Here is a 24,332-nt window from a genome sequence, read left to right as displayed (position 1 = left end):
AATTTTAAAGTCACATCTTTTAATTATAATTCAAGTTCGGCTGGATTAAGAGTTACATGAATCACAGGAACACCAATTAATATTGAAGAGGTACAATTTATAAGAATTAGATTAAGGGTTTAAATAAAAGTTGTCTTAATCAATTTATGGTATTAATAAAAAAGTTTAAAACTAACATTTTAATTTACAGCCTACAATAATAAATAAAACTGTAGAAGAAGCTAGAAGGAAAGAAGAAAAAAATGATTCTAAAGAACATAAATCAATAAAAAGAGAACATCAAAGACGACAAAAAAATTTAGAAGAAAGCAAAGATAACAATCTAAATCCAATGAAAGTAGCAGCCCAAGAAATAAAACGGCCACAAATAAAAAAGAAGAAAATAATTGAAGATGGCTACATTACTTAATATTGCAATGCTACCTTAGGAGCTATTAATTTTTTAACACATAACATAATATTTGCTCATTTACATACACATTTATAATTTATTACTCTTTTTTTTTATATAAGTATATTAGACCATTTTTTAAAATCCTTATGAATTTAATAGTTTACATTTTTGGGGGAATGATTGACCAACTATCCAAATTACTTAAGCTAAAACATTAAAATACAAAAACAAATAAACGTCTTCTCTTCCCGCGCGTTAACGTGTGGGGTTGTTTCCTAGTATTAAATAATGTACAAGTTGACAGATCATTTATCAATTCTTTGGTATTAAACTATGTATCAGTTAACAAAATATGTACCAAGTAACAAATCATTATCAGATAATAAACCATTTATCAAACATTTTAATGAATAAATTATTTAAATATATCTGTATATACATATATTTCTTAACTAGGGCGGGATATAATTTATTTGTGATATATAAAATTATAATATTCTATATAAAATATTCTTTTTATATTTATTTTTTTGTTTTGAAATTTTTGGGTATATATTATGTATAAATCATTATTTTTGTTATTGTTTTTTTTTAAAACGAATGTGTAGATTATTTTAGTAGAGCTATGTTTTATTTTTATTTTTGGGCTGTAAAACTTTTAGAATATTTCATTGATGTTTTTTTGTTAAATTGTTTTATATTATGTCTTTAATTCAGTAAGTTAAATTATATATATATATATATATTTTTTCATATCGCTATTAGATTTATGTTTAAGATTCTTTTTTGGAATTCGTGACATAAAAGTTTTAAAAGAGGAAAATATATTAGATTCAATGTTTTTAATTTTCATTGATCTATGGGAATTGTTGTTTGATTTTTTTGTTCGTGTGTTATGACTACTAATGGGGGTGATATTGTATGTTAATGTCTTTTTGTATGTAATTATGTTTGGGTGGATTGTTTGATTGAAAGAAAAAATATAGGTGGTATGCATGGTCGTTTAATAACGTGTGTTAGTGGAACACTTGAGCGAGGTCCAAGTCTAAAAATAAAATTAAAATATTAAGAAATTTTTTCAAAACCAATACATAAATTTTGGTTTAAAATTTCATGTATTATTAAATTTATAGTTTATAATTCGAAGAGAAACCTCAAATATTTATAGATAAAACTATTAATTCTTAAAATTATTTCATTACATTGTTAAATATATAGTCAATATATTTTTTTTTAACAGGGTCTTACTATAGTCTAGGACGGCCTTGGTGGATTAGAATTGTCTTGATGTTAGTTGTTTTTAAAGATGTTTAGCTCATATTTGGGGGTCACTTGGAGTTTATTTTGTTGTGGACTCGTAAGGAGTGGTATTTGGGTTTGATTTCTTGTTTCAATTCACAGATCTTTCATGTTAATCTTGTTCAAGACAACTCTGATAGTTGACCCTTAAAACCCCTTTTTATTTGAAGTAGAATTTGAATGTCGCGTACTTAAACTAATCCTAAGTAATGGATCCTAGACAAAAACAAACAAAAAAACTAATCCTGAGTAGTTAAATGACATGAGTAATATATCGACTAATTTAAACTTAGACAGATTTTGTTTTAAAAAAGAACTAAAATTTTATAAAGATTGTCCGAACCAAACGTAGCTCCAGAGGGGGAAAACAAAACTAAAATTGTAAAGAAACACTGATGTGTTATTTAAAGAGGAAATACTGCATCCAGAGCTCTTATTATCTTAACCTATGCCATCCATGCTTTCTTGGCCATCTTGGAAGCTGCTCCAGCTGGAGGCTTCTTATTGTCGGCACCACTTGGAGCTGCTCCAGTAGTCGGTGCTTGCTGCATGTCTGCAAAAAATGGGGAGGGGGACCTGAGTTTCCTATGGGTTCACAAACTCTCCAACCTAAGTGATCAATGATTGGTTGGAAGTATATTAGAACATATTCAGAGCAAACTGGTGGATAATGATATGCGCTGAAATTGACGTACCAACAGAACCAGCTTCACAGGCACTGATGTTATGTAAGTTTGTCATTTCCCAATCAAAACCATCAAATAGACCTTCAGAAGTATCATTAGCAATGGTCATCTCCACACGATATCAGTCAGTAAACATGCATTTAAAATCAGGGGTATATCTGCGTGTGTGGACTTTTGGTGCAAATGATTGATAAAAAAATGTTACTGAATGATACATACCGGAGGACACCAACAACATTAGTATTGTTGCAGTGCACGCAGGTAAAGGATGAGACAGTCCACTGAAGTTTCTTGGTACACTTGGAGCAAGAAACTTAACACCACCCTTTGTCCATCTCGATGCCGTTGACCTTCCAGGTGCAGGCAAACGAAATCAATCTCCTACATTCTTTGAATATTAGAATCACATACAAAGTTCAAAAATGCAGGACTAACAAATTCTAAAGCTAGTTGTACAACCTGAGATGGAGTAGTGATGATAAACTCGTTGTGATCAGCAATGGTCAAACGTTCAACCTTTACGTAGCCTCTAAAAAGTGAAGCTGCTGATGTATTCCCAGTGTCTTTGGAGACCAGCCTACATGGATGAACAATATCCAGGCAGATTGAGTGCAGGATAAGTAATATAACGTACTCATATAATTAATCATTTAATAATCACCAAGATACTTACTTGTAAAGTAACTTTCCCCTGCATAAGTCTCCTTGTCGAAACAGCTATGTGTCTCTGATGTGGCATTGTGAAACAGACGTGAAGAAGAATTCATAATCAACTAACGGGTTCTAAATTTATTATTCAAAAGAGGTTCAATGAAGATATGAATACAAAAGTCTTATAATCATGAGGTGAAGAAGAAATCATAATCAACCGACGGATTCTAAATTTCGCATTTAAAAGTGATTCAATGAATATATGAATGCAAAGGTCTGATAATCATGAGTTTTAAGAACATAATAACCTTAGAATCATGAATAGAAGCATATCGATGCCATCAGCTCACCACCGAGTTTGACGTTCCTTGCTGCCAAGAATCTGAGCAGTCGCACCTCAACGGTGGAGGAACATCGCCCGTCTTTCAAATCAGCAAGAAGGATTGATGAATTAGCCATTATACTTTAAATAAGTTTTCTTTGGTGTTTTACGAATGAAGAGAATGATTTTCAAGGGATGAAGACTGACCTTTTATAGTTGTGAATACACCGCCTGGCGTAAGGAACTGCTTGTAGATTGGTGAAGGACCCTAATCTAAGTCAACAGAGGCGATTTTTCTCCATATAAAGATGCCATTGACAGAGCTGCTGTTGAAGTACTAAAGGAAAGAATCCAAAAGGAGTTAGGACCGAGAAAATATATTCATCTCCAAGGTCCATCTTAACCATACTAAACCAAAGTCTCCAAAAGCTCTGTACCTACGTTCTCTGTATTACATGTTACAGAGCCGCATGCTCAATTAGATTAAAATAATATGGACCACAAAAGCATCTCAGAAAGTGTGTAACTCAATTATTTTCTTACCCTTTTGCAAAGGATCTGTCGCCTAATCAGCTGCTTCAGCCTAAGAAAAACAAAACAAAAACTATAAATAGATAAAATAAAAGTGATTAAAAAGAAGAAGAAAATTACATGGGTGGATGAAGTGGAGCATCTCTTGAGCTTGCTCTCGTCCATGGACTAATTCAAAAGAGAAGACACATTCAGAGAAAGAAACGAAACCATGGTTGTTTCAATCAATAACATACCTGTCTCTTTGAGTCATATTCACGATCCTTTGCGGAAGAATGCATATTCCACTCAGTCAAATTTTTCAAAAAATCAGACATATGAACATGACATGAGGCTGAAAGATCTAAAACTTAAAGCATATCAAAGCTCAATATTTTCTATCTCAGTCCAAGTTCTCGGGTAGCATAAAGATGATGTCGTGAAATCTGCAGTATAACATATAAGTCACGTTACCGAAAGCACTGTATTTTCTGATGAGTTAAGAACGAATGAGATGTAGTCTCCGAGAGAACCATGCATACCTTTTTATAGTCGACTCAAACGCCTTGCACATCAACAATATCGCATTGAATCCAGATCGTGGGTGATAGATTAATGGAAGGGGGGGGGATTAAAGATGATTGATTGATCGGTTTTTGAGTGCTTGCGACGAAGGAGACGGAAGGTCAGCTGCGCAAGAGGTGTCGCCTTTCGATCTGGAGACGCGAGAAGCACTCCGCGTAAACCTAATCCTAAACGGGGCGTTTAGTCACCATTATGTTCTAAAACACGTGATGGGCTGCATGCTGTAAGGCCCAACAAAACAATGGAACCCAGAGACAACGACTTAAGAAACGCTGACGTGTCACGATTTCCCTTCCTCTCCAGAATGACGTGAACAGCCTAAAAAGACAGATACTTCAACTTTATAGTCATAGATTATTCAGGAAAATTCTACAAAAAAATGAGCTCAAACATCAAACTAGATGTACAGAGAAGTCCATTTCAGTTTGAATGATCCATGGATACATGCATCTCGTTAAGGCCAGCAATACAGAAAAATCAATCTCAATTCTTAAATCATTCACTAAAGGTGAAACGGCTTATTAATCAGTGGGATCTCTCTTGGAATATGGATTTGCTTAACACATATATACACCCGGATGATGAAAAATCATCAAGGATTTGGCGATAAGCCGCATCTCTAGACCAAACTTCTATGGGTGGCATTTTACAGTGTCAGGTAAATACTCAGTTAAATTGGGATATAAGAGGAAAATTTTTCCAGATAATAATACTGGATTGGTGTTTTATGAACCAGACTAAATCTCTTTTAGGTTACAAATGGAAGCTAAAATGTCTGCCATGCCAAAATTAAGACACTTTGTTTAGTAGATTATATCGGGTATCTTACTAGTTACTAAGAGTTTGCAAACCTGAGGTATACAATGTAACACAAAGTGCAATATATGTGGAGTAGAGGTAATTGAATCTGTTATTTTTGAGTGCTCACCAGCGCTACAGACATGAGTTTTGTCGCAAGTACCTTCCAGCCCCATAATTTTCCAACATCATCGGTCTATACCAACATGGATTATATATTTTGAAGAGCACCAAGTGAATATGATTTTAATTACTTTCCTTGGATTATGTGATTGGAAGAATAGGAATGATAAGATTTGCAAAAGCAAAAATGGTTTCGCTGGAAATTTTGCGCATTGCAAAAATAAAAAGGAGCTTTATGGGTTGAATCACAACTTACAATGTCAAAAGGAGTAGAGGAGGTCTTTCATAGTTCTATGAGACAGATTTAGAAGACACAAGAAGGTGCTATGTTGAAGGAGCTTGGAGAGAACAAGTAGCTTTTACAGGTCAAGGTCAAGGGTGGTTTTGAACCACATGTTAAGACAATCATATGATGGGGGCATGAATATCCGACGACGCTAATCACATTTACATGCATAATGTGAAACTTTTGCATATATGAAGACCCTAAAGATATCACATGTGATTTTTTTACAACAGATTATCGACACCATAAGAATTGTCAGTTTTTACTACCCATATGGACGAATTTCAACGATGTAAGGAATTCTTCCCTAACTTCTCAATCAAGCATATATCAAAAGCACATAATACAATACGGACCAGCTTGTACGTTGTACTATGAGTTCTCCTTCTACTATGCTATATGTTGATTAAGTACCTACTGTTTGGTTATTCGAATTGGTGGATACGTCTATTCAGTTGTAGTTTTTTTTAAACGATGATTTATTATGATATTACAATTATGAGAAAGTTTACATAGATGATTCAACAACCGACAATACTGCCTGTCTTATGAGAATCTACGTCTAACGACATCATCCGAGCTGTCCTATGAAGATCTCTTGTACGCATTTTTTCTGTAATCTGCATTAATAAATCACTCTCTCCGGGATTTTAAACTTGGATTTCCTGTAATCTGTAAGAAATTGCATAGTCTGGGATTTGTACTCCAGACCTGAGTGCAGAAGCCCTTTAAACCTTAACCAGTAGGCTACAGTGATTCCACGATTCAGTTGTAGTTATCTCTACTATATAAAAGGAGTTATTTTTGAAGCTTCTAAGGGGTGCCACATAGGATGAAGTATTGCAGACCAATCGTTTTGCCATGTCTGGTTTTTAGCTGATGGGCCTCGAATAGTTCAAACCCATCAAGATAATCAGTCCATTTGCAAAGGTTTTTTGGCTTGGCTACATCTGATTAAATGTTCGAACCAATAAAAAATAGCCAGCTGTCTAGACGATCCTAAAATATCTTCATTTCTTCAATTTTCGTTGCCAAAACCAAGCTCTCAACCTCTCGCCTTTTCCCATTCTTTCCCCATCTTCGTCACTTTTCAGATTCTCATTTCAGTTGTAACTTTAGCTATAACTACATTCCTCACATCAAAGACAGATTTTTCACGAATCACTTCAACTTCCCCTCTCAAACCTTATATATATATGCCGATGTAGTCATCCTAAACCATGTCAAATCTTAAGCAACAATGGCTTCCTCTCAAGTATTTTTCTTATTTCTTTCCCGGAGCTTCAGAAAGATCTCGGCATCACCAAATTTGAGAGGAATATGACGCACCCATAAGTTTCCTTGGATTTTATATGCTTCATTATTTGTTTTTAACTTCTATTCCTAGATTTAAAGCCTCAAGATTTCAATCGTTGGTAAGTTTTAGTGAAAGTTTTGTCTTACTTTTACTATAGTTGGTAATTGTTGTAGATGATGAGGATATAGAGAATGCATGCTCTTTGTAATGGTATCTGTTTCGTCCCAGTTAATTTAATACATGACTCGAGCTTATTATAATTTCCTGACTTTTGTTTGTGCTTTGTGATCTTCCCCAGGTTCATCGTGGTCAAGATAAAGACTAGACATGACTGGAAACATGTGAGCTTTTCAGTACGCATCTTTAAAATCTGGGAAGCGTATTCGCTACAACCACACTAACACTATGATCAGAGTTTTGATGTATTGTTATATTTTTGCGCTGATCTCTGTTATACCTTACAATAGTTCTTTTTCGTATTTCTTCTGCGTGATTTCAGCTCCAGACGCCATGACTGGCTCGAGTTCAAGCTTCAAGACACTGCCACAGTTAGCCAAACCACCAAGTTGTTCAGGTTTCTGCTTCTTCTTTCTGTTATCTCCGACATATATTAACTAATCTGCATCCATATACTGCCTATCGGGTATGCATTGCTAAACCCTCGTTGGTGTTAGTTCAAGTTATTCAGAGTTCCTTGAAATTACCAAGGCTTGCAAACATATTCAACCATCATGCCAGAGACGAAGCTGGTGAAGACACGGCTACTAATCAGCCCGCAATCAGAAAAGTAATTGGAGGCACATGATAAGTACTTGGTCTATGTAAGTGTCTCGAAAACCAAACCATCTTTCACAAGTCCTTGAGAGAGGCATTTAAGATTTTCAGAAATAGAGCAGTCGTTGGAAGCGCTTTAAGTGCTGAATCGCTCGCAACATTAGGAGCTGAGTGATCAAGCTATTAAGAAGGTGATCGGTTTTTTCTTATATAAGTGATGCTAAGGATCGTTTTGCAGAGTTTTACAGGAAACTGGCATGCAGAGGTCTTACTAAACTGCAGTAACTAATATGGCTGAGATCGAGACTTAGCTTAGGTGTGAAGCAAGAGGATTATTGCATCTTACAATATAACAACTTATGTTTTGCGGGTCAATACACGACGTTTCTTAAGAGGGATGTATATTTCATGCTAGAATGTGCATAAGGGGAATTTTTATAAAAGAGATAACTTAAGTGGTAGAGGGGAAACAAATGAGCAGAAAAGAAAAGTAAAAAAAAAAAAATCATTGCTATGTATAACAAAACCATTTGTTCAGTGAATCAACTTAAGAATTTTTTTGGGATTGTATACTCCTGGTCAGTTCCTTAAAATAGTTGTATTATAAATGTATAACTGTAGTTTTAGTGCAAGCAATTTGTATTATTCCTACATTTCTATTTTTGTTTATATTTGTGACTATCGTAAGTTATCAGCTGCTTTTAAAACTCACACAAAGAAAACAGATATCGTAAGTTATCAGCTGCTTTGAGACAGTGGTTTAATCTAAAACTTTTTCGCTTGTCAACTTTCATACATCTCTCATAATACGATGACAAAGTTGCAAATTTTAGACCATTATAGAATCCAAAATCGCAAAGTAAAATCATATTGATAACATAAGCCAAACATATATAAAAGTGAATATAAAATAAAATTCATATACTTTTTATGGTTACTAATTTTATAAACAATATAAAAAATTTATTTTGTTTTAAAACCAATTACTTCAACCCTACCATATATGTTATTAGTAGGTTCAGAAGAGCAACATTAGTCAAATTAGACCACTTAGATCAAATATGAAAACACTAGAAAATACATAAGACCAACCATTCAACCAGATATAACAATATATATATAGAAAAACACATTCTGCCTTTTATGCTCTATTATCTTACCCTTTAGACATTTCCCAGTTTATTAGTTTTAAATTATGTAGAACTATTAAAATTACATGTAAAATATGATTGAATAAAATTTATAAAATCCAAATAAAGAACCTAGTTATTGTAAAATAACATCAAACTAGATGTAACAAAATATAATAATAGATATGTTTCCTTAAATTAACGATCGAGGATCATTTTGGTCAACATACAATGATGCCATTTGGGAAAGATATCATAAAATATATGGTAATACGTTCATTATAATTAGCAAGTAAGGAGACCGAATAAATGGAGTTTTATTAGGATTTGTTTCTTTGCACGGTTAAAGTATAAATTCTACTACTACTCATACATCATTTTATGTAATCTCCATTGAAATTGAAAAACTAGAGTAACATATAATTCATTGCATAAGAAAAAGATGGCGAAACGAGCATCTTCCTTTTGTCTTCTCTCATGTATCGTTGTCTTCTTACTCGGTTTAGTCTCAGCAGCCACAGATAATCGTCAAGATAAACAGGTATATTAGTTTTTATAACAGTTAATAATAAATTTTGTTTCTACCAATCTCGTTTTATTATACATGTCGAAGATAATGATGATAATATTCGATGAAGGTGTACGTTGTTTACATGGGTTCACTTCCGTCTCGACCGGATTACACACCAATGTCGAATCACATAAGTATTCTTCAAGAAGTCACTGGAGAAAGGTGCGATTAAATTAAATCATCTCTATTCGTAAATTAATTGTAACTAACCCACATTAATTAAGAGGATTCTAACAAGTAATACACACATATATATATATATATATACTCTAAGTTCGATGGAAGGTCGTTTGGTGCGAAGTTATAAGAGGAGTTTTAACGGGTTCGCTGCCCGACTCACCGAGTCAGAACGAGAACAACTAGCCGGTGAGTGATCTTCAATCGAGACACACTTATGCTGAAATGGTTTATAAGGATTCACTTAGGTAGTTAATTAAAGCCATTTTATGTTTTGATAGAAATGGAGGGAGTTGTGTCTGTGTTCCCGAACAAGAAGTTACAACTCCAAACGACTGCGTCTTGGGACTTCATGGGGTTAAAGGAAGGAAAGAATACAAAGCGAAACTTGGCGGTAGAGAGTGATACTATTGTCGGAGTCATCGACACTGGTGTTTGGCCAGAATCTGAGAGCTTCTCGGGCAAAGGATTTGGTCCGCCTCCGAAGAAATGGAAAGGTGTTTGCTCAGGCGGCAAAAACTTCACTTGCAACAAGTAATTCTCTTTAATGTCTTTTTTTTTTTTTTTTTTTTTTTTGAACACAACTTTAATATCTATCTTATAAGATTACTATTGTTTTTAAGGAGAGGATGACTTTGTTTTCAATGTTTCAGCAAGTTGATCGGAGCAAGAGACTACACAGGCGAAGGCACCAGGGACCTCGACGGCCACGGTTCACACACAGCGTCTACAGCTGCTGGAAACGCAGTTACGGGCGCAAGCTTCTTTGGAATAGGTAACGGAACAGCGAGAGGCGGCGTTCCAGCTGCTAGAATAGCTGCTTACAATGTTTGCACCGACTTAGGGTGTAAAACAGATGCTGTACTGTCTGCATTCGATGACGCAATAGCAGATGGTGTCGATGTCATTAGCGTATCCCTTGGGGATGACAATGCCATCCCGTACGAAAAGGACCCCATTGCAATCGGGGCTTTTCACGCTATGGCGAAAGGGATTATCACTGTGAATGCAGCCGGCAACAGCGGTCCAACTCCGAACTCGGTTGCGAGTGTCGCACCGTGGATATTAACTGTTGCAGCCAGCACAACCAACCGTGAGTTTCTCACCGAAGTTGTTATCCAAAACGGCAAGACACTGGTGGTAAGTATCAAGTAATACTAACATTCCTATCATAATAGTATCCTCTTTGTCCTACAAATTTTTTTGTTTTTGTTTTTGTCTTAACAGGGAAGATCGGTGAATGCTTTTGATCTGCAAGGAAAGAACTATCCTCTTGTCTTCCAAGAATCTCAGGCCAAGGGAAAAATATTGGTGAGCGAATATTCATTTAGTTCAAAAACAGCTGTTGCAACCATAATTGAAGGCTACAACAACTACGCCACCATTAGCCCTCGTCCCCTCTCTGCTCTATCACCAGATGACTATGACTTTCTTCTCTCTTACAATAAGTCCACAAAGTAACAAACGATCTTTTATCTGTTTCGTACGTTTTACATTTTCTTAAGAGTCTCCTTTGTCCTGATATGTATGTGTTTGTTTTCCTCAGGTCGCTACAAGGCACTGTTCTAAAAACTGAAGCAGTCTTTAATCAGAGCGCTCCTAAAGTTGTTTCCTTCTCTTCTCGTGGTCCAAACACCCTTGCTGTTGACCTTCTAAAGGTGACATATCTTTTTTTTTAAATATTTATTGGATTTTTAAAAGAGAAATTCTTTGAGATAACCTTTTAAAGTTTTTATCACAAAAGATTGAGAAAAATGACCAAAATTTTTTTATTAAAAGGTAAAAATATATTTATACTTTAGGGTTAGGTAATTTAAACTTAGAGTTTAGAGTTAAGGGATGAGATTATGAACATAAAATTTCAAAATTTTAAAAATTAAAAAAATAAATATTAAAATTTACAAAACAAAAAGAATTATTTTGGTCATTTTCCTGTTTAAAAACTATTTGTGCTACAAAAACTTATGAAATAACTATGTCCTTTTTAAAACCAGTTTGACAAAAAATGTTTGATTGAAATGTAGCCGGATATAACTGCACCAGGAGTGGAGATTCTTGCTGCATATTCACCTTTAAGTCCACCATCTTTAGAAGACCAGAGACGTGTGAAGTACTCTGTTCTATCTGGAACTTCAATGTCTTGTCCACACGTTGCTGGCGTGGCTGCGTACATCAAGACTTTTCATCCTGACTGGTCTCCATCCATGATTCAATCTGCCATCATGACAACCGGTAACCAAAATTGAGATCCACCTTATACCACAAGTAACCTTTTGCCGATATCTCTGTTCTTATATAGTGTCTCTTAATTAACATTTGCAGCTTGGTCAATGAATGCTTCTGACACTGGGGTTGCATCAACCGAGTTCGCTTATGGAGCGGGCCATGTGGACCCAATAGCCGCTCTAAATCCTGGACTTGTCTACGAACTGGACAAAGCAGACCACATCACCTTTCTCTGCGGCTTGAAATACAGTTCCAAAACCCTTAGACTCATTACCGGTGAAGCCGTCAATTGCACTGGAAATACCTTACCAAGAAACCTCAACTATGCTTCAATGACGGCTAAACGTGCTAGATCAAATAGCCCCTTCACCGTCACTTTCAACAGAACCGTCACCAACGTCGGTACCCCCAACTCTACATACATATCGCAGATTGTCTTAAATCACGGGACTAAGCTCAGTTTCAAGGTCTCTCCTAGTGTTCTAGCTATGAGATCTGTGAAGGAGAAGCAGTCTTTCACCGTGACTGTTTCAGGCAGCAATATCGACCCAAAGCTGCCTTCTTCTGCAAGTTTAGTATGGTCTGATGGCACCCATAAAGTTAGAAGCCCCATTGTTGTTTATACTGATATTCCTGATTCAATCTGATAATATTAATTAATATAATAAATCAATATAATCCTTATGTTTGAGTCATCTCGTTGATTCTATGTCTGATCTCTTGACTTCCGAGTTCCGATATATGCTAATGTCTTAGCTCTTTTTTATTTTGGTCAAAGCTAATGTCTTAACTCTTAAGCACAGTTAGATAGCTGAAATTCACGGTCTAAAAGAGAAACCCAAAACAACCATCTCAGTTGTTAATTATTATTATTTTAATAGATTTTTAATAGATAATTAAATTTTAGTAATTTGTAAAAGGCAAAACCATTCACATCTCGACAGCTGAAAGATTACGTTCGATACCGGTCCTTAGAGCATCTCAAGTGTAAAACTTCATTTTTTCTTCTAAAATGGAGTAAATGTAAAAATGAAGTAAAATTGTTTCAACCCTAATTCATTTAATGGAGTGATGAACAAACAAAAAATAGATTACTCCATTTATGGAGTAATTTTATTATAGAGTGAGATATGAAGTTGAGTTAGAAGATTATTTACTTCATATTCAGTTTTACTCTATTTTAAAGGAAAAAATGAAGTGGACGCCTTAAGGGTTGGGTTTTTAGAACCCCACGAACCTTTTTTCTTTGCCTCTTTTTTACTTTCTTTTTTTTTTATTTTTTTAAAAAAAATTATTTTAGAACTCCCCTAAAACTTAAAGATGGACTGCTCTAAGATAATGCAATCTCGAAGGATTGTTGTCGGTGAAAGTGAAACTTACACCCACATAAAACCCATTTTTATAAGATTTTAGGACCCAACAAAATGAGAAAATATTAATTATAAGGTATATTTCTTTTCGAATAAAAAAGGGCCAAGAAATTACTGAAATCACTGTCAGAAAGATTATTGGAATTTTTATTTAGAACACGTTACTCCTGACCCTTGTTCGGAACTACGCTAGCACTACAAGAAAACACACCGAATTCCGACGGAGGTTCCGATGGACACCAAGGTCGTCGGATATTTGTGACGGAATACTGACAAATTTCCGACCAAATCCAAAAAAACTAAGTCGTCGGAATTTCGTCGGCCATTTCCGACGGAATTCCGACGAAATAGGGTTCGTCGGAATTTTCCGACGACTTTTCGACGACATTCCGATAAAAAATGTAACCGTTGTAGTCGTCGGAATTCCGTCGGAAAATACCGACGACTTTCCGACGACATTCCGATTTACAGGAATGTCGTCGGAATTCCGTCGGTATTATCCGACGGAATTCCGACGAACCATGTGACCGTTGCCGACAAATATATATGACCGTTGTATAGCCGTTTGAGATTGGACAATACCAACGGAATTCCGACGGACTGCTTTACATCCGTCGGAATTCCGTCGGAAAGTCGTCGGAGGTCCGTAAGCAATTTCCTATAAATACAACCCCTCCTCATTCAAATCATTCACACTTCATTCTCTCTTCATTCTCTTTAGTCATAACAATTCCGTGAAAATCATGTCTTCAGAAGTTTATTATCGTTCGTGGATGGATAAACCTCATTTGGATCCGAACACCAATTTGCTTACGGAAGAATACGTTCAAGGGATTGGAGAATTCATGAGGCTTGTTCAACAGCAACCGGATGCAAAAAGTGGTATGTTAAGATGTCCCTGCTCTTCTTGCAATAATAATAAGGTTATAAAAGAATTTGATGTTTGGACTCATTTGTATATGAAAGGGCTTTCACGTAATTATAAAGTTTGGTACCTTCATGGGGAAACTGGTTATGAATATGGTAGTACTAGCGAACCTCAGCCTGTTAGTGAACCTCAGCCTGATATTAGGTTAGAAGAATCTAGAACGGATATAGATTATGGTGTAGGTACTGAGCAGATGGTACATGATCATTATAGAGGGGAAGAACCAAACCCCGAGTCTAGGAGATTTTTTGACATGTTGGATGCAGGAAAACAACCTTTGTATCAAAATTGTAGAGATGGTCATTCAGTCTTATCATCTGCAACTAGATTAATGGGTATTAAGACAGACTATGATTTGGCTGAGGAATGTATGGATGCGATTACTGATTTTGTCAAAGGTATTCTACTTGAGGATAACCTTGCACCGGGTTCATACTACGAGGTTCAGAAACTTGTTGCAGGTCTTCAACTACCGTATGAAGTGATAGATGTATGTATTGACAACTGCATGATCTACTGGAGAGCGGATGAGACACGGAATGTATGCAAATTTTGTGGGAAACCTCGTTATCAGGAGACGAGGGGAAGAGTTCCGATCCCATTCAAAAGAATGTGGTATTTGCCTTTGACGGAAAGATTGAAGAGGTTGTATCAGTGTGAGCGCACAGCAAAAGCAATGAGATGGCATGCAGAGCATTCCACAAATGGTGAGATTAGACATCCTTCAGATGCAAAGGCTTGGAAACATTTCCAGTCAACATATCCAGAATTTGCGGAAGAGAGAAGAAATGTTTATCTTGGATTATCTACTGATGGTTTCAGCCCATTTGGAAAGCATGGAAGGCAGTATTCTCTATGGCCAGTTATTGTGACACCGTACAACTTACGGCCGAGCTTGTGCATGCGACGAGAGTTTTTGTTTCTCTCAATTCTCGTCCCCGGGCCAGATCATCCTAAAAGATCACTAGATGTGTTTCTTCAACCACTAATATATGAGTTGCAACAACTATGGGCGCATGGTTTTGAGACATACGATGTTTCGCGCAAAGAAAACTTTCAGATGCGGGCAGTACTTATGTGGACAATAAGTGACTTTCCAGCATATGGTATGTTATCTGGATGGACAACACATGGGAAGCTATCATGTCCATATTGTCAAGATGACACAGATGCTTTCCAACTAAAGAACGGAAGGAAAACGTGTTGGTTTGACTGTCACAGACGATTTCTACCACCTGATCATCCATACCGCAGGAGTAAGACTTCGTTTACGAAGAACAAGCCGTGTTTAATGGTCCACCTGAGGAAGTTAGTGGGAAAGATTTGTTGAAGCAGTTTAGGTATTTTGATGCAGAAAGGACGCCAGATGTAGGTGGACATGAAAACATTCGAGTCAATGCGGTTGGAGAGCTACATAACTGGCACAAAAAGAGTATTTTCTGGGATCTGCCATATTGAGAGAGTCATCTATTGCGACATAATTTAGATGTCATGCATATTGAGAAGAACTTCTTCGATAATCTGATGAACACAGTCCTTAACATCCAAGGTAAAACGAAGGATAATTTGAAGTCAAGGTTGGATTTAGTCGATATTTGTGATCGTTCTGAACTTCACGTTGATGAGAACGGTACGGCCCCTTTTCCCATTTATCGGCTAGATGGTGCTAGAAAAGAAGAGTTCTTTGATTGGATTACAGATAAAGTGAAATTTCCTGACGGATATGCATCAAATTTGGGGAACTGCGTTGATAGAAGCGAAGGAAAGTTTACTGGCTTGAAGAGTCATGATTGTCATGTAATTATGCAGCGCCTCCTTCCGTTTGCTTTTTTAGCATTATTGCCACGTAATGTTCATGAAGCAATTGCAGGTATATTATATTTTTACAATTTAATTTATTTTTATATTTAACAATTATGCTTATAAAAACTTAATACTTACGAAAATTATGTCTTTTATCTATGTAGGGATTAGTGTTTTCTTCCGCGACTTATGCAGCAGAGTAGTGACTGAAGAGGGTATTAATAATTTGAAGACAAACGCACCAGTCAGCATGTGCAACCTTGAGAAGATATTTCCTCCATCATTCTTTGATGTAATGGAACATCTTGCTATTCATCTCGCAAGAGAATTGGAACTTGGTGGTCCTGTGCAGTACAGATGGATGTATATTTTTGAGCGTTATATGCATCATCTGAAGAAGATGGTCAAAAATCAAAGCAGGGTGGAAGGATCTATAGTGGCACAGGTGATCAATGAAGAAACTGCAATCTTTGCTGAAAATTATTTTCCACCAGAAGTGCATACAAAACACCGAAGACCTGCTCGGCATGATGATAGAGGGGAGAGAGCAACATATCATGTTACTGTCCCAAGCATGTTCAAGGAAATAGGACGACTTAGTGGAAAATTCACGAAGCGGAGACTTACGGACACTGAGCACGCTCATTTGCAAACATATTTGCTCACCAACTGTGAAGATGTTCTACAATATGAGAGGTAAAAATATTTATTCATTTATTGTTAGATTAATATTCAATAATTTTATTTCATATTGATAATATTTTTGTATATAGTGTATATATGGCGGAGTTGCGTATGACTCACAGGCATGCAACAGAAGATGAGCTTCGACAACTTAGAGATAACGGATTTGCTGCGTGGCTTCGTAGTTATGTGAGTCATATATCATATTACCCTATGCAAATGATTAGTTTAAATTTAATATATATAAACTAATTAATTTTGCAATCATATATGTTTTTAATTTATAGGTGAATGATGGTTTGGCCAGAGGTCTTGTGTTCGATGATTGGATACGCGAATTTGTGCAGGGACCAAACTATGTGGTCAAATCATATCCTAAATTTTGTACGCGAGGATATGCATTCACAAGGAAAGGTCATTCTAAGACAACATATGATGCTGGTGTTTCATCTTCTTCTGGTGACGATGTCTACTACGGCAACATAAAAGAAATATTGGAAATCCAATTTCCTGGAATGGTTGGATTGCGTTGTGTAGTATTCTATTGTGATTGGTATGACACCACCCCAGATAGAGGAGTGAAGATTGATGCGTTTGGTGTTACATCAGTTCATTCGCGGCGGAAACTTCAATATTATGATCCCTTCATTCTTGGTTCGCAAGCTGATCAGGTATGTCAATTTATTCATAATTTTTTACCAATATAATTAATTAATGTTATATATTTTACTAATACTTGTATAATTGATATGTATAGGTGTGCTACATCAGTTACCCTCGGGTGACGTACAGAGACGATCCATGGGTTACTGTAACGCAAATCAACCCAAGAGGACGAGTGGATGGAACTTCTGATGATGATGAACCATTGCAACCAGAGTCTACCAGCAACGCCCAGGCAGTTGAAGATTTGGAAAATGTTCAACTCGTTGAGAATTTGACTGTGTTTGGACATGATGCTGTCGTAAATTCAGAGCCGGAAGCCGAGGTTGGGGAGTTTGATGAAGATTCAGAAGATTCTGATTAGTTTTTTTTTTTTTTTTAATGGTCCGTCGGAAATCCGTCGCAATATACCGACGACAATGGGTTTCATTGAAAATTGGAAAGGTCGTCGGTATTTCGTCGGAAAATACCGACGACATGTGTTTCTATAAAATTTCAATCATAAAAATCTATAAATTTAGATGCCAAAACTATGAAAATAACACATAATAAGTGTTTAGTATAGTATTAGATCGCAACCGTTCAAATATAACAACTCATTAAAATATTTATGTATGCATATCATTGTTTTCATAACATCTCATCTTAACATTATATACTTATACAATCATATTTATATAAGCTTACACTACAAAAAATGTTGTTGTGTAAAATCGTGTTATAAAACATTTTTATTGTTAAATCTTTATGCAAATACTATATATATTATCAAAGATTTGGATTTTGCATTTAGAAACTTGAAATCAACACCCTAAACACTAAGTCGTCGGAATTCCATCGGAATATACCGACGGAATGTGTCCGTCGGAAAATACTGACGGACACATTCCGTCGGAATTTCAATTTGCCCGGGAGAACCAAACCGCTTGAAAATTTTCGCGAATCGGCATTTGGTATATTTTAATTATACCGACGGAATACCGACGAACCCGTGTCCGTCGGAATCCTCGGATATAAAAACCCTCCTTCTTCCTTCTTCGTTATCTCCGCGGCCCCCCTCTCACAAAACGCAAACAATCCGGCGATTTCTCCCCCTCTCCGGCGATTCCGGCCTTTCTCCACCTCTCTTCACCGGCGAATCCTTTCCTCACCCTCATATCTCTTCCCCAAACCCCAAATCATGTAAGAATCATCCCAAACCTTCTTTTTTATCAATTGTTTAGGGTTTTGGTAGTTGATCTCGGATTTTAGGTTGTTTGATTGAAAATTTTAGGATTAAATGGATAGTTTAGGATATATAAGTTAGGATTGTTGTTTTAGTTTTTTTTGGAACATTTTTTTATTTTTAAAAACGTTTTTTGATTTTTAAAAACGTTTTTTGATTTTTTAAAACGTTTTTTATTTTATTTTTAAAAACGTTTTTTGATTTTTAAAAACGTTTTTTGATTTTTTAAAACGTTTTTTTTTTATTTTTAAAAACGTTTTTCAAGTTTCCAGTAATGAAATATATATAATAAAACGTTTTTAAAATTTTTTTAAAATATTTAACAACATTTTTCTATATTTATAAATTTTTTTATCATTTTGTATACATATATATATATATATATGTAATGATATATATATATGTAAATCATTTATAATAAAAATTTTAAAATTTTTTATAATTTTTTAAAGTTTCCACTTATAAACTATGTATAATAAAACATTTTTTTTAAAAAAATATAAATATTTAACAACATTTTTCTTCATTTATAAATTTTTAACAACATTTTTCTATATTTATAAATTTTTTATAATTTTGTATACATATATACATATATATATAAAAGGTTTAATAGTTTTTTTGTAAATATATAAATAAAAACATTAAAACTAGAAATGATTTGAAAATATGTTTGATGGGTTAATTTTTTTTTTTAGGGCCGAGGATGAAGCCCGCCCCGCAGCCCGTCTTCGACGTAGTTCGGTGAGCAGTTCCCGTGCATCGGGATCGTCTCATGACTCGGTTCCCGCATATATTCCTGCTCCAGCTCCCTCAGCCCCTCACGCTGCTGCTCCACAGGATCCGGGGGTCATGCCGGTTCATCTATTGGTTCAACAACCAGGTCGAGAGCATCTCCCGTTTCTCCAACCCAACCCACGACGAGGCCATAGCACTTGGTTAGTATTTTGTTTATTTGTACCGTTATATTTTTTCCTTTAATTAACTTGCTAACTTGTATTTTTTTAAAGGTTCACCAAGTCGAAAAATGGCATTAGCCGGAGCATCAACCAGATGATGTACTCCATGCTCTGTTTTGGATATCCAAAGTGGAGTGTGATCCCTACCGACGAACGAGAGTTGTGGTTTCGTCAATTCGCGGTATAGTAACTCTTCATTTTTTTAAAGTTTGAACATTTTTTAAATATATTTACTTATTAAATTGTGTTTGTTTTGTAGCAAGAGTTCAACTGGCACTCCGATCTTACGGAAACAGTCCGTAAGAAATTCAACGAAAAGGCCATGGACTCTTACACAAAGCAGATAAACTCGTGGAAGACAGTTTGGCAGAAGAACAAGAAGCCACGGTTCATCAACGGGTCGGTGTGGGAGCAGTTGATAGCTCATTGGGAGAAGGAAGAAACTGCAGAGACGTCTTCTAGGAACTCCAGGAACCGGAAGAGCGATCGTGGCGGGAAAGGTATGTATGTGCACAACCTCGGCGCTTGCTCTATGTCTACTAAGGAGGATGAACTTGTAAGTTTTTTATTATTATTTATCTTTATATTTTTTAAATAAATATTTTATATATTTCTTGGCTAATAATGGCGGTTTTTTTAGATCGAAGCAAATGACGGTAATCCCGTTGATCGTCTACAACTCATTAAGGTGGCTCACACTAACAAGACGACGGGTCAAATTCAGGACCCCATGATCAAAGGTGTAGTTGATTTGGTGGAAGCTGAAATAGTTTCCCAATCTCAGCCTCTCTCTGATGACGGCGAGTCCACGGGAGCTTCAACCAACCTGTCTCTATTGCAAATAAATGAGATGGTTGAAAAGGTAATTTTTTTTATTAATATATTTTTTTTTATAATGTCGATTACTTACTTGTCCCTATTTACTTACTTTAAATATTTTTGTAGGCGGTTCCTAAAAGGAAAGGAGGCCGTTTAGTTGGGTTGGCCCGTCGTGCTTCTTCGTATCCGGCATCTTCTTCACAAGCTCCGTATGCCGATCCCATGATTCTCGAGGAGCTACATGACAAAGATGAACGGATTGGGGCATTGGAAGAGCAGAACACCACTATCCTTCCGGAGAATGCCACTATCCGTTCGGAGAATGCCACTATCCTTGCTGAGTTGGCATCCCAGAAGAAGTTCAACACCGAGATTATGCAGAAACTAGATCGTTTGATGTCTTCGAGTTCATCTTAGTTTATTTCGGCTTTTTAAAACTTTCGGAATGTTTTTTTATTTCGGTTTGTATGAATTTTAAACTTTATGAATGTTTTTTTCCTATTTCGGTTTTTATGAATTTAAATTTTATAATATTATTAGTTTTAAATTTCTGATTTTTTAAATTTATTAATATCAAAAAATATATAAAAATGCAAAATTAATTTAAAAAAATAAATGGGTATATACCGAGGAACACTCTACGTCGGAAGTGTCCGAGGAACGTTCTCCGTCGGTACGTAGTTTTTCCGATGAACTCTGGTCTCGTGTATCTGCATCGTAATATCGTCGGAAGTTCGTCAGAATGACGTTTCTCGGTATTCGTCAGAAAGTCGTCGGAAGTTCTGACGAAATTCCGACAAATTTTTTTTTTCCGACGAAACGATACCGACGGACGGGTTCGTCGGAAATTCGTCGGAATTGGTCAATTCCGACGATTTCGGCCATCAGAATCCCCCTGTTTTCTTGTAGTGTAGGCGTTAGTCGGGCGTTCGGGCTGGACCTAGCGCCTAATGAAAAAACCGGAGAGTATACGGGGATTAATCGCCGACTTCTCATGGTCTGGTGGTTATAGGAGTGTTCGCCTCCTATCCAACTCTGGGTTTGAGTCCCATTTGACTCAATGTTGGTTTTTTTCGATTTTTTTTAAATGAGTGGCATTTATGTAAATAACTCATCGTCTTCCTCAGAATTCTTTTAGGGCTTCACGATTTTTGAAACAACTTTTTGCGGCCGCCATAGATTTTTTTGATTAATCTTTAAATCCTTTGGGTTTTAACTGTAGTTTGCATTATAAACTTGTAGATCTACCACATATAAACCGATTTTCGACTTCAGATTAACAAAAAAACTAAACTTTCTGTACCACACCGCCTAATCCTCCGCATACAACCAAATCGCCATGTTCGGAGACCGCCGACCGTTTAATCGCCGGAAAGTCGCCCGCGGCGGCCGCGTTTTAGAACAACGCTCCTGACTCAAAACAATTAAATGTGGCTGACTTATTTAAAATTCAACAGAATTAAAATTGCATTATATACGAATAATTTAAATTATATTATATTTTGTTTGATGATTAATGATTGTAAATGTTTCCTTTTTACTGATTTTAAACGTCTTTATCCTCTAGTTTAAGTATGCATATATTTAAATATATAAAATCTAATAAATTTTGGTTTTTGTTTGTTTTAGTTAAAATATGTTAAAATTGAAAAAAAAAAATTTCCAATTAAACTAATAAACAAGAAATTTAAATAAAATTCCAATCATTTAATTATCAACAAAACAATTTGACTAGTACGGCTTTAATTTGGTATTTGTGCATATTTACAATTAATTTTGATAAAATATAAACATTTATACAAAAATACAATATATAAGTTGATGTGATTTTTATATTTGTAATTATATCTAATTTAATTCTCACTAATGTGATATATATATATATATATCACATTACCATGTTTTAAAAATTACATCAAAAATGAATATTTACAAGGAAAAATTATTATAGGACTTATTAGTTATTATCATTTTTTTGGCAAAAACATAAATCATTACTAAATAAAATTTGTATATCTCAGCATTAGATTGAATGGCATATCACTTTTCTAAAAGGGCAATTAGGCTGGATAGCTAAGAAATCAAATATTTTTAAGAATCTAATTAAAAAAAGAGTCATCATTATTACTATATTATATACTATACTATCTATAGTATCCGGTCACTAAATCTCAAATACCTTCTTCTTTAATTATCAATTACCAATCACCACCGCTGCTGCTTCATTCATAATCACAACCGCCTCTGTTATTGTCGCTACTTCCACTGCAATCACCACAATTCTGTAATCTTTGTTCAGTATTTTGTATTTTTCTTTGCCAAAATCCAAGTAACCATCATATTTTCAACCACCATCTCTTCCTCCATAACCACAAACCGCCTCCTTTGTAATCAGCATCAACTCTGATATTCCATCACTCTTTCACCATCACTGTAGTTCCACCACCATGAGCACCATCAAATCCGTAACCATATCTTTCCACCACCATTTTTCCTCAACCACTGTAACATCCAAGTGTTGTAACTATAAAATTTATTTTTATACTATTTTTAAAATTGAGACGTACATGGTATAGTATTCTAAATCATTTTTGTAATTTCATTACTATGTAGTATACTATTTAATTTGTTCATTTCTATATATACTTTCATATTTCATAAGATGAAAAGTAATTTTCACATAAGCGTTTATACTTTTTTTCTTGTTGTATAATTTTAATAAGATACATATGATCAATGAAATCAGCCATAGATGTAGAGAAAGCGAAAACAATTCATTTTCGAATATACCACTCTATTTAATAATTTTACTAATACTTGTTATACCATCTAGTTTGTTCAATATTATTTCTAATCTATGTTATAAAAGGCCATTAGTTCCTACATATTCATGTCCGCCACTTTCTCTGTAACCATCACCATCATTGTCACTACCACCACAACTACCACCAATTCTAATATTGTCTCTTTTACATATTTCAAATCTAATACAGCTTCACCAACACCACCATAATCACCCTCATCGCTACTACAACAATCATCACCATCACAATCTGTAATCGCCCCTACCGTAATCACCACCTCCGTCGATGTGACAATCACCACCACCGCGATAATCTCCACTACTCATCATTTTTCCTCCATCACCGTCATCAACCATGTCTCGTAACCTCCTCTCTCATAACCTCCTCCCGTTCTTTTTTTTTTTAAGTTTTAAATGTCTGAGTAATAGAAATAATGAATCGTCAACTATATCATATTAAGCGAGAGGATGTTTTGGTATAGTACAATCAATCCTTTTTCCAGGACACATGTGGAAATTTTGTCAATGTCATCAATTATCTTCTTTCACATGAAATATGCGTCAGTGGTCAGATGGCACAAATCGTTCCTCTAAGAAACCCGAGCTCGAATCCGCTGATAACCCAAATAAACACGGCATGTGGCGACATGGGCTTTCACATTCTCTCCGGAGAAAGGGATCACCCATTACCCTTTTTTATCTTCTTTCGCATGTTCATGCAATACACAAGCCTAAAACCAAAAATAAAATGAAAAACACTTTGATCTATTTAATTATGTCAAAAGGATAGCTATATTCTTAACATTAATTCAAAAATTGGTTAGTTGTAAAATTAACCGTTTTAAAAAAGTCATGTCATGTTTTCTTGTAGGAAATGAATGTAGTGATGATATAAGCAAATCTTTTCGCAAATAATGTTCTAATAACTAATGTGATATACATATTATTTTCATGATGATTTATGCTTTATTAATTATTATCCATTTTTTTATCAAAATGAATATATTTATACCGGAAATTTACTTTAATGATGATATCTGAGTTATTAGTTATTAATATATTTAAAAATATTGGTAAAACATAAATATTTATAAGCGAAATTAATTATGCATGTCACAGTTAATTTGATGCTATGTCATATTTACAAAAGTCGTCATTTTATTAGAATGAATGTAGTGATGAAAAATAAGCAAATAAGGAAAACACTTCCTAAATAAGTTAAGTAGATTTCAGTTTTGAGCAAGAAGTT

The 24,332-nt window shown here is 35.2% G+C and overlaps 1 protein-coding gene and 1 long non-coding RNA gene across 2 annotated transcripts; one reads left to right on the top strand and one right to left on the bottom strand.

Annotated features, from left to right (window-relative positions):
• Positions 1-1,972: 1,972 nt before the first annotated feature.
• On the bottom strand, positions 1,973-5,462 carry LOC111202858. Its single transcript, XR_007319905.1, has 11 exons — positions 4,405-5,462; positions 4,120-4,308; positions 4,004-4,051; positions 3,896-3,935; positions 3,560-3,798; positions 3,339-3,452; positions 3,053-3,106; positions 2,839-2,956; positions 2,599-2,760; positions 2,389-2,460; positions 1,973-2,302 (listed from the first exon to the last, which is right to left on the bottom strand). It is a non-coding gene; the product is annotated as an uncharacterized LOC111202858 (long non-coding RNA).
• A 3,716-nt stretch (positions 5,463-9,178) lies between these two features.
• Positions 9,179-12,522, top strand: LOC106407890 (subtilisin-like protease SBT4.8). The gene is made up of 9 exons (XM_048748528.1): positions 9,179-9,396; positions 9,494-9,588; positions 9,701-9,792; positions 9,885-10,137; positions 10,257-10,743; positions 10,831-11,060; positions 11,150-11,261; positions 11,628-11,835; positions 11,926-12,522. Exons 1-9 carry the CDS (start codon positions 9,298-9,300, stop codon positions 12,474-12,476), a joined length of 2,127 nt encoding a protein of 708 aa, XP_048604485.1. The 5' UTR covers positions 9,179-9,297; the 3' UTR covers positions 12,477-12,522.
• The last annotated feature ends 11,810 nt before the right edge of the window (positions 12,523-24,332 follow it).

This window comes from Brassica napus, chromosome C2 (genome assembly GCF_020379485.1).
Source record: "Brassica napus cultivar Da-Ae chromosome C2, Da-Ae, whole genome shotgun sequence".
NCBI classification, from domain to species: Eukaryota; Viridiplantae; Streptophyta; class Magnoliopsida; order Brassicales; family Brassicaceae; genus Brassica; species Brassica napus.
This window is presented reverse-complemented; position numbering and strand designations above follow the sequence as displayed.

Excerpts from the sequence above, each read along its gene's own strand:
- LOC106407890 (XM_048748528.1), top strand. The coding sequence starts at position 9,298 with ATGGCGAAACGAGCATCTTCCTTTTGTCTTCTCTCATGTATCGTTGTC. Across the intron at positions 9,397-9,493 it reads ATAATCGTCAAGATAAACAG|GTGTACGTTGTTTACATGGG; the intron begins GTATATTAGTTT and ends TATTCGATGAAG. Across the intron at positions 11,836-11,925 it reads ATCTGCCATCATGACAACCG|CTTGGTCAATGAATGCTTCT; the intron begins GTAACCAAAATT and ends TAACATTTGCAG.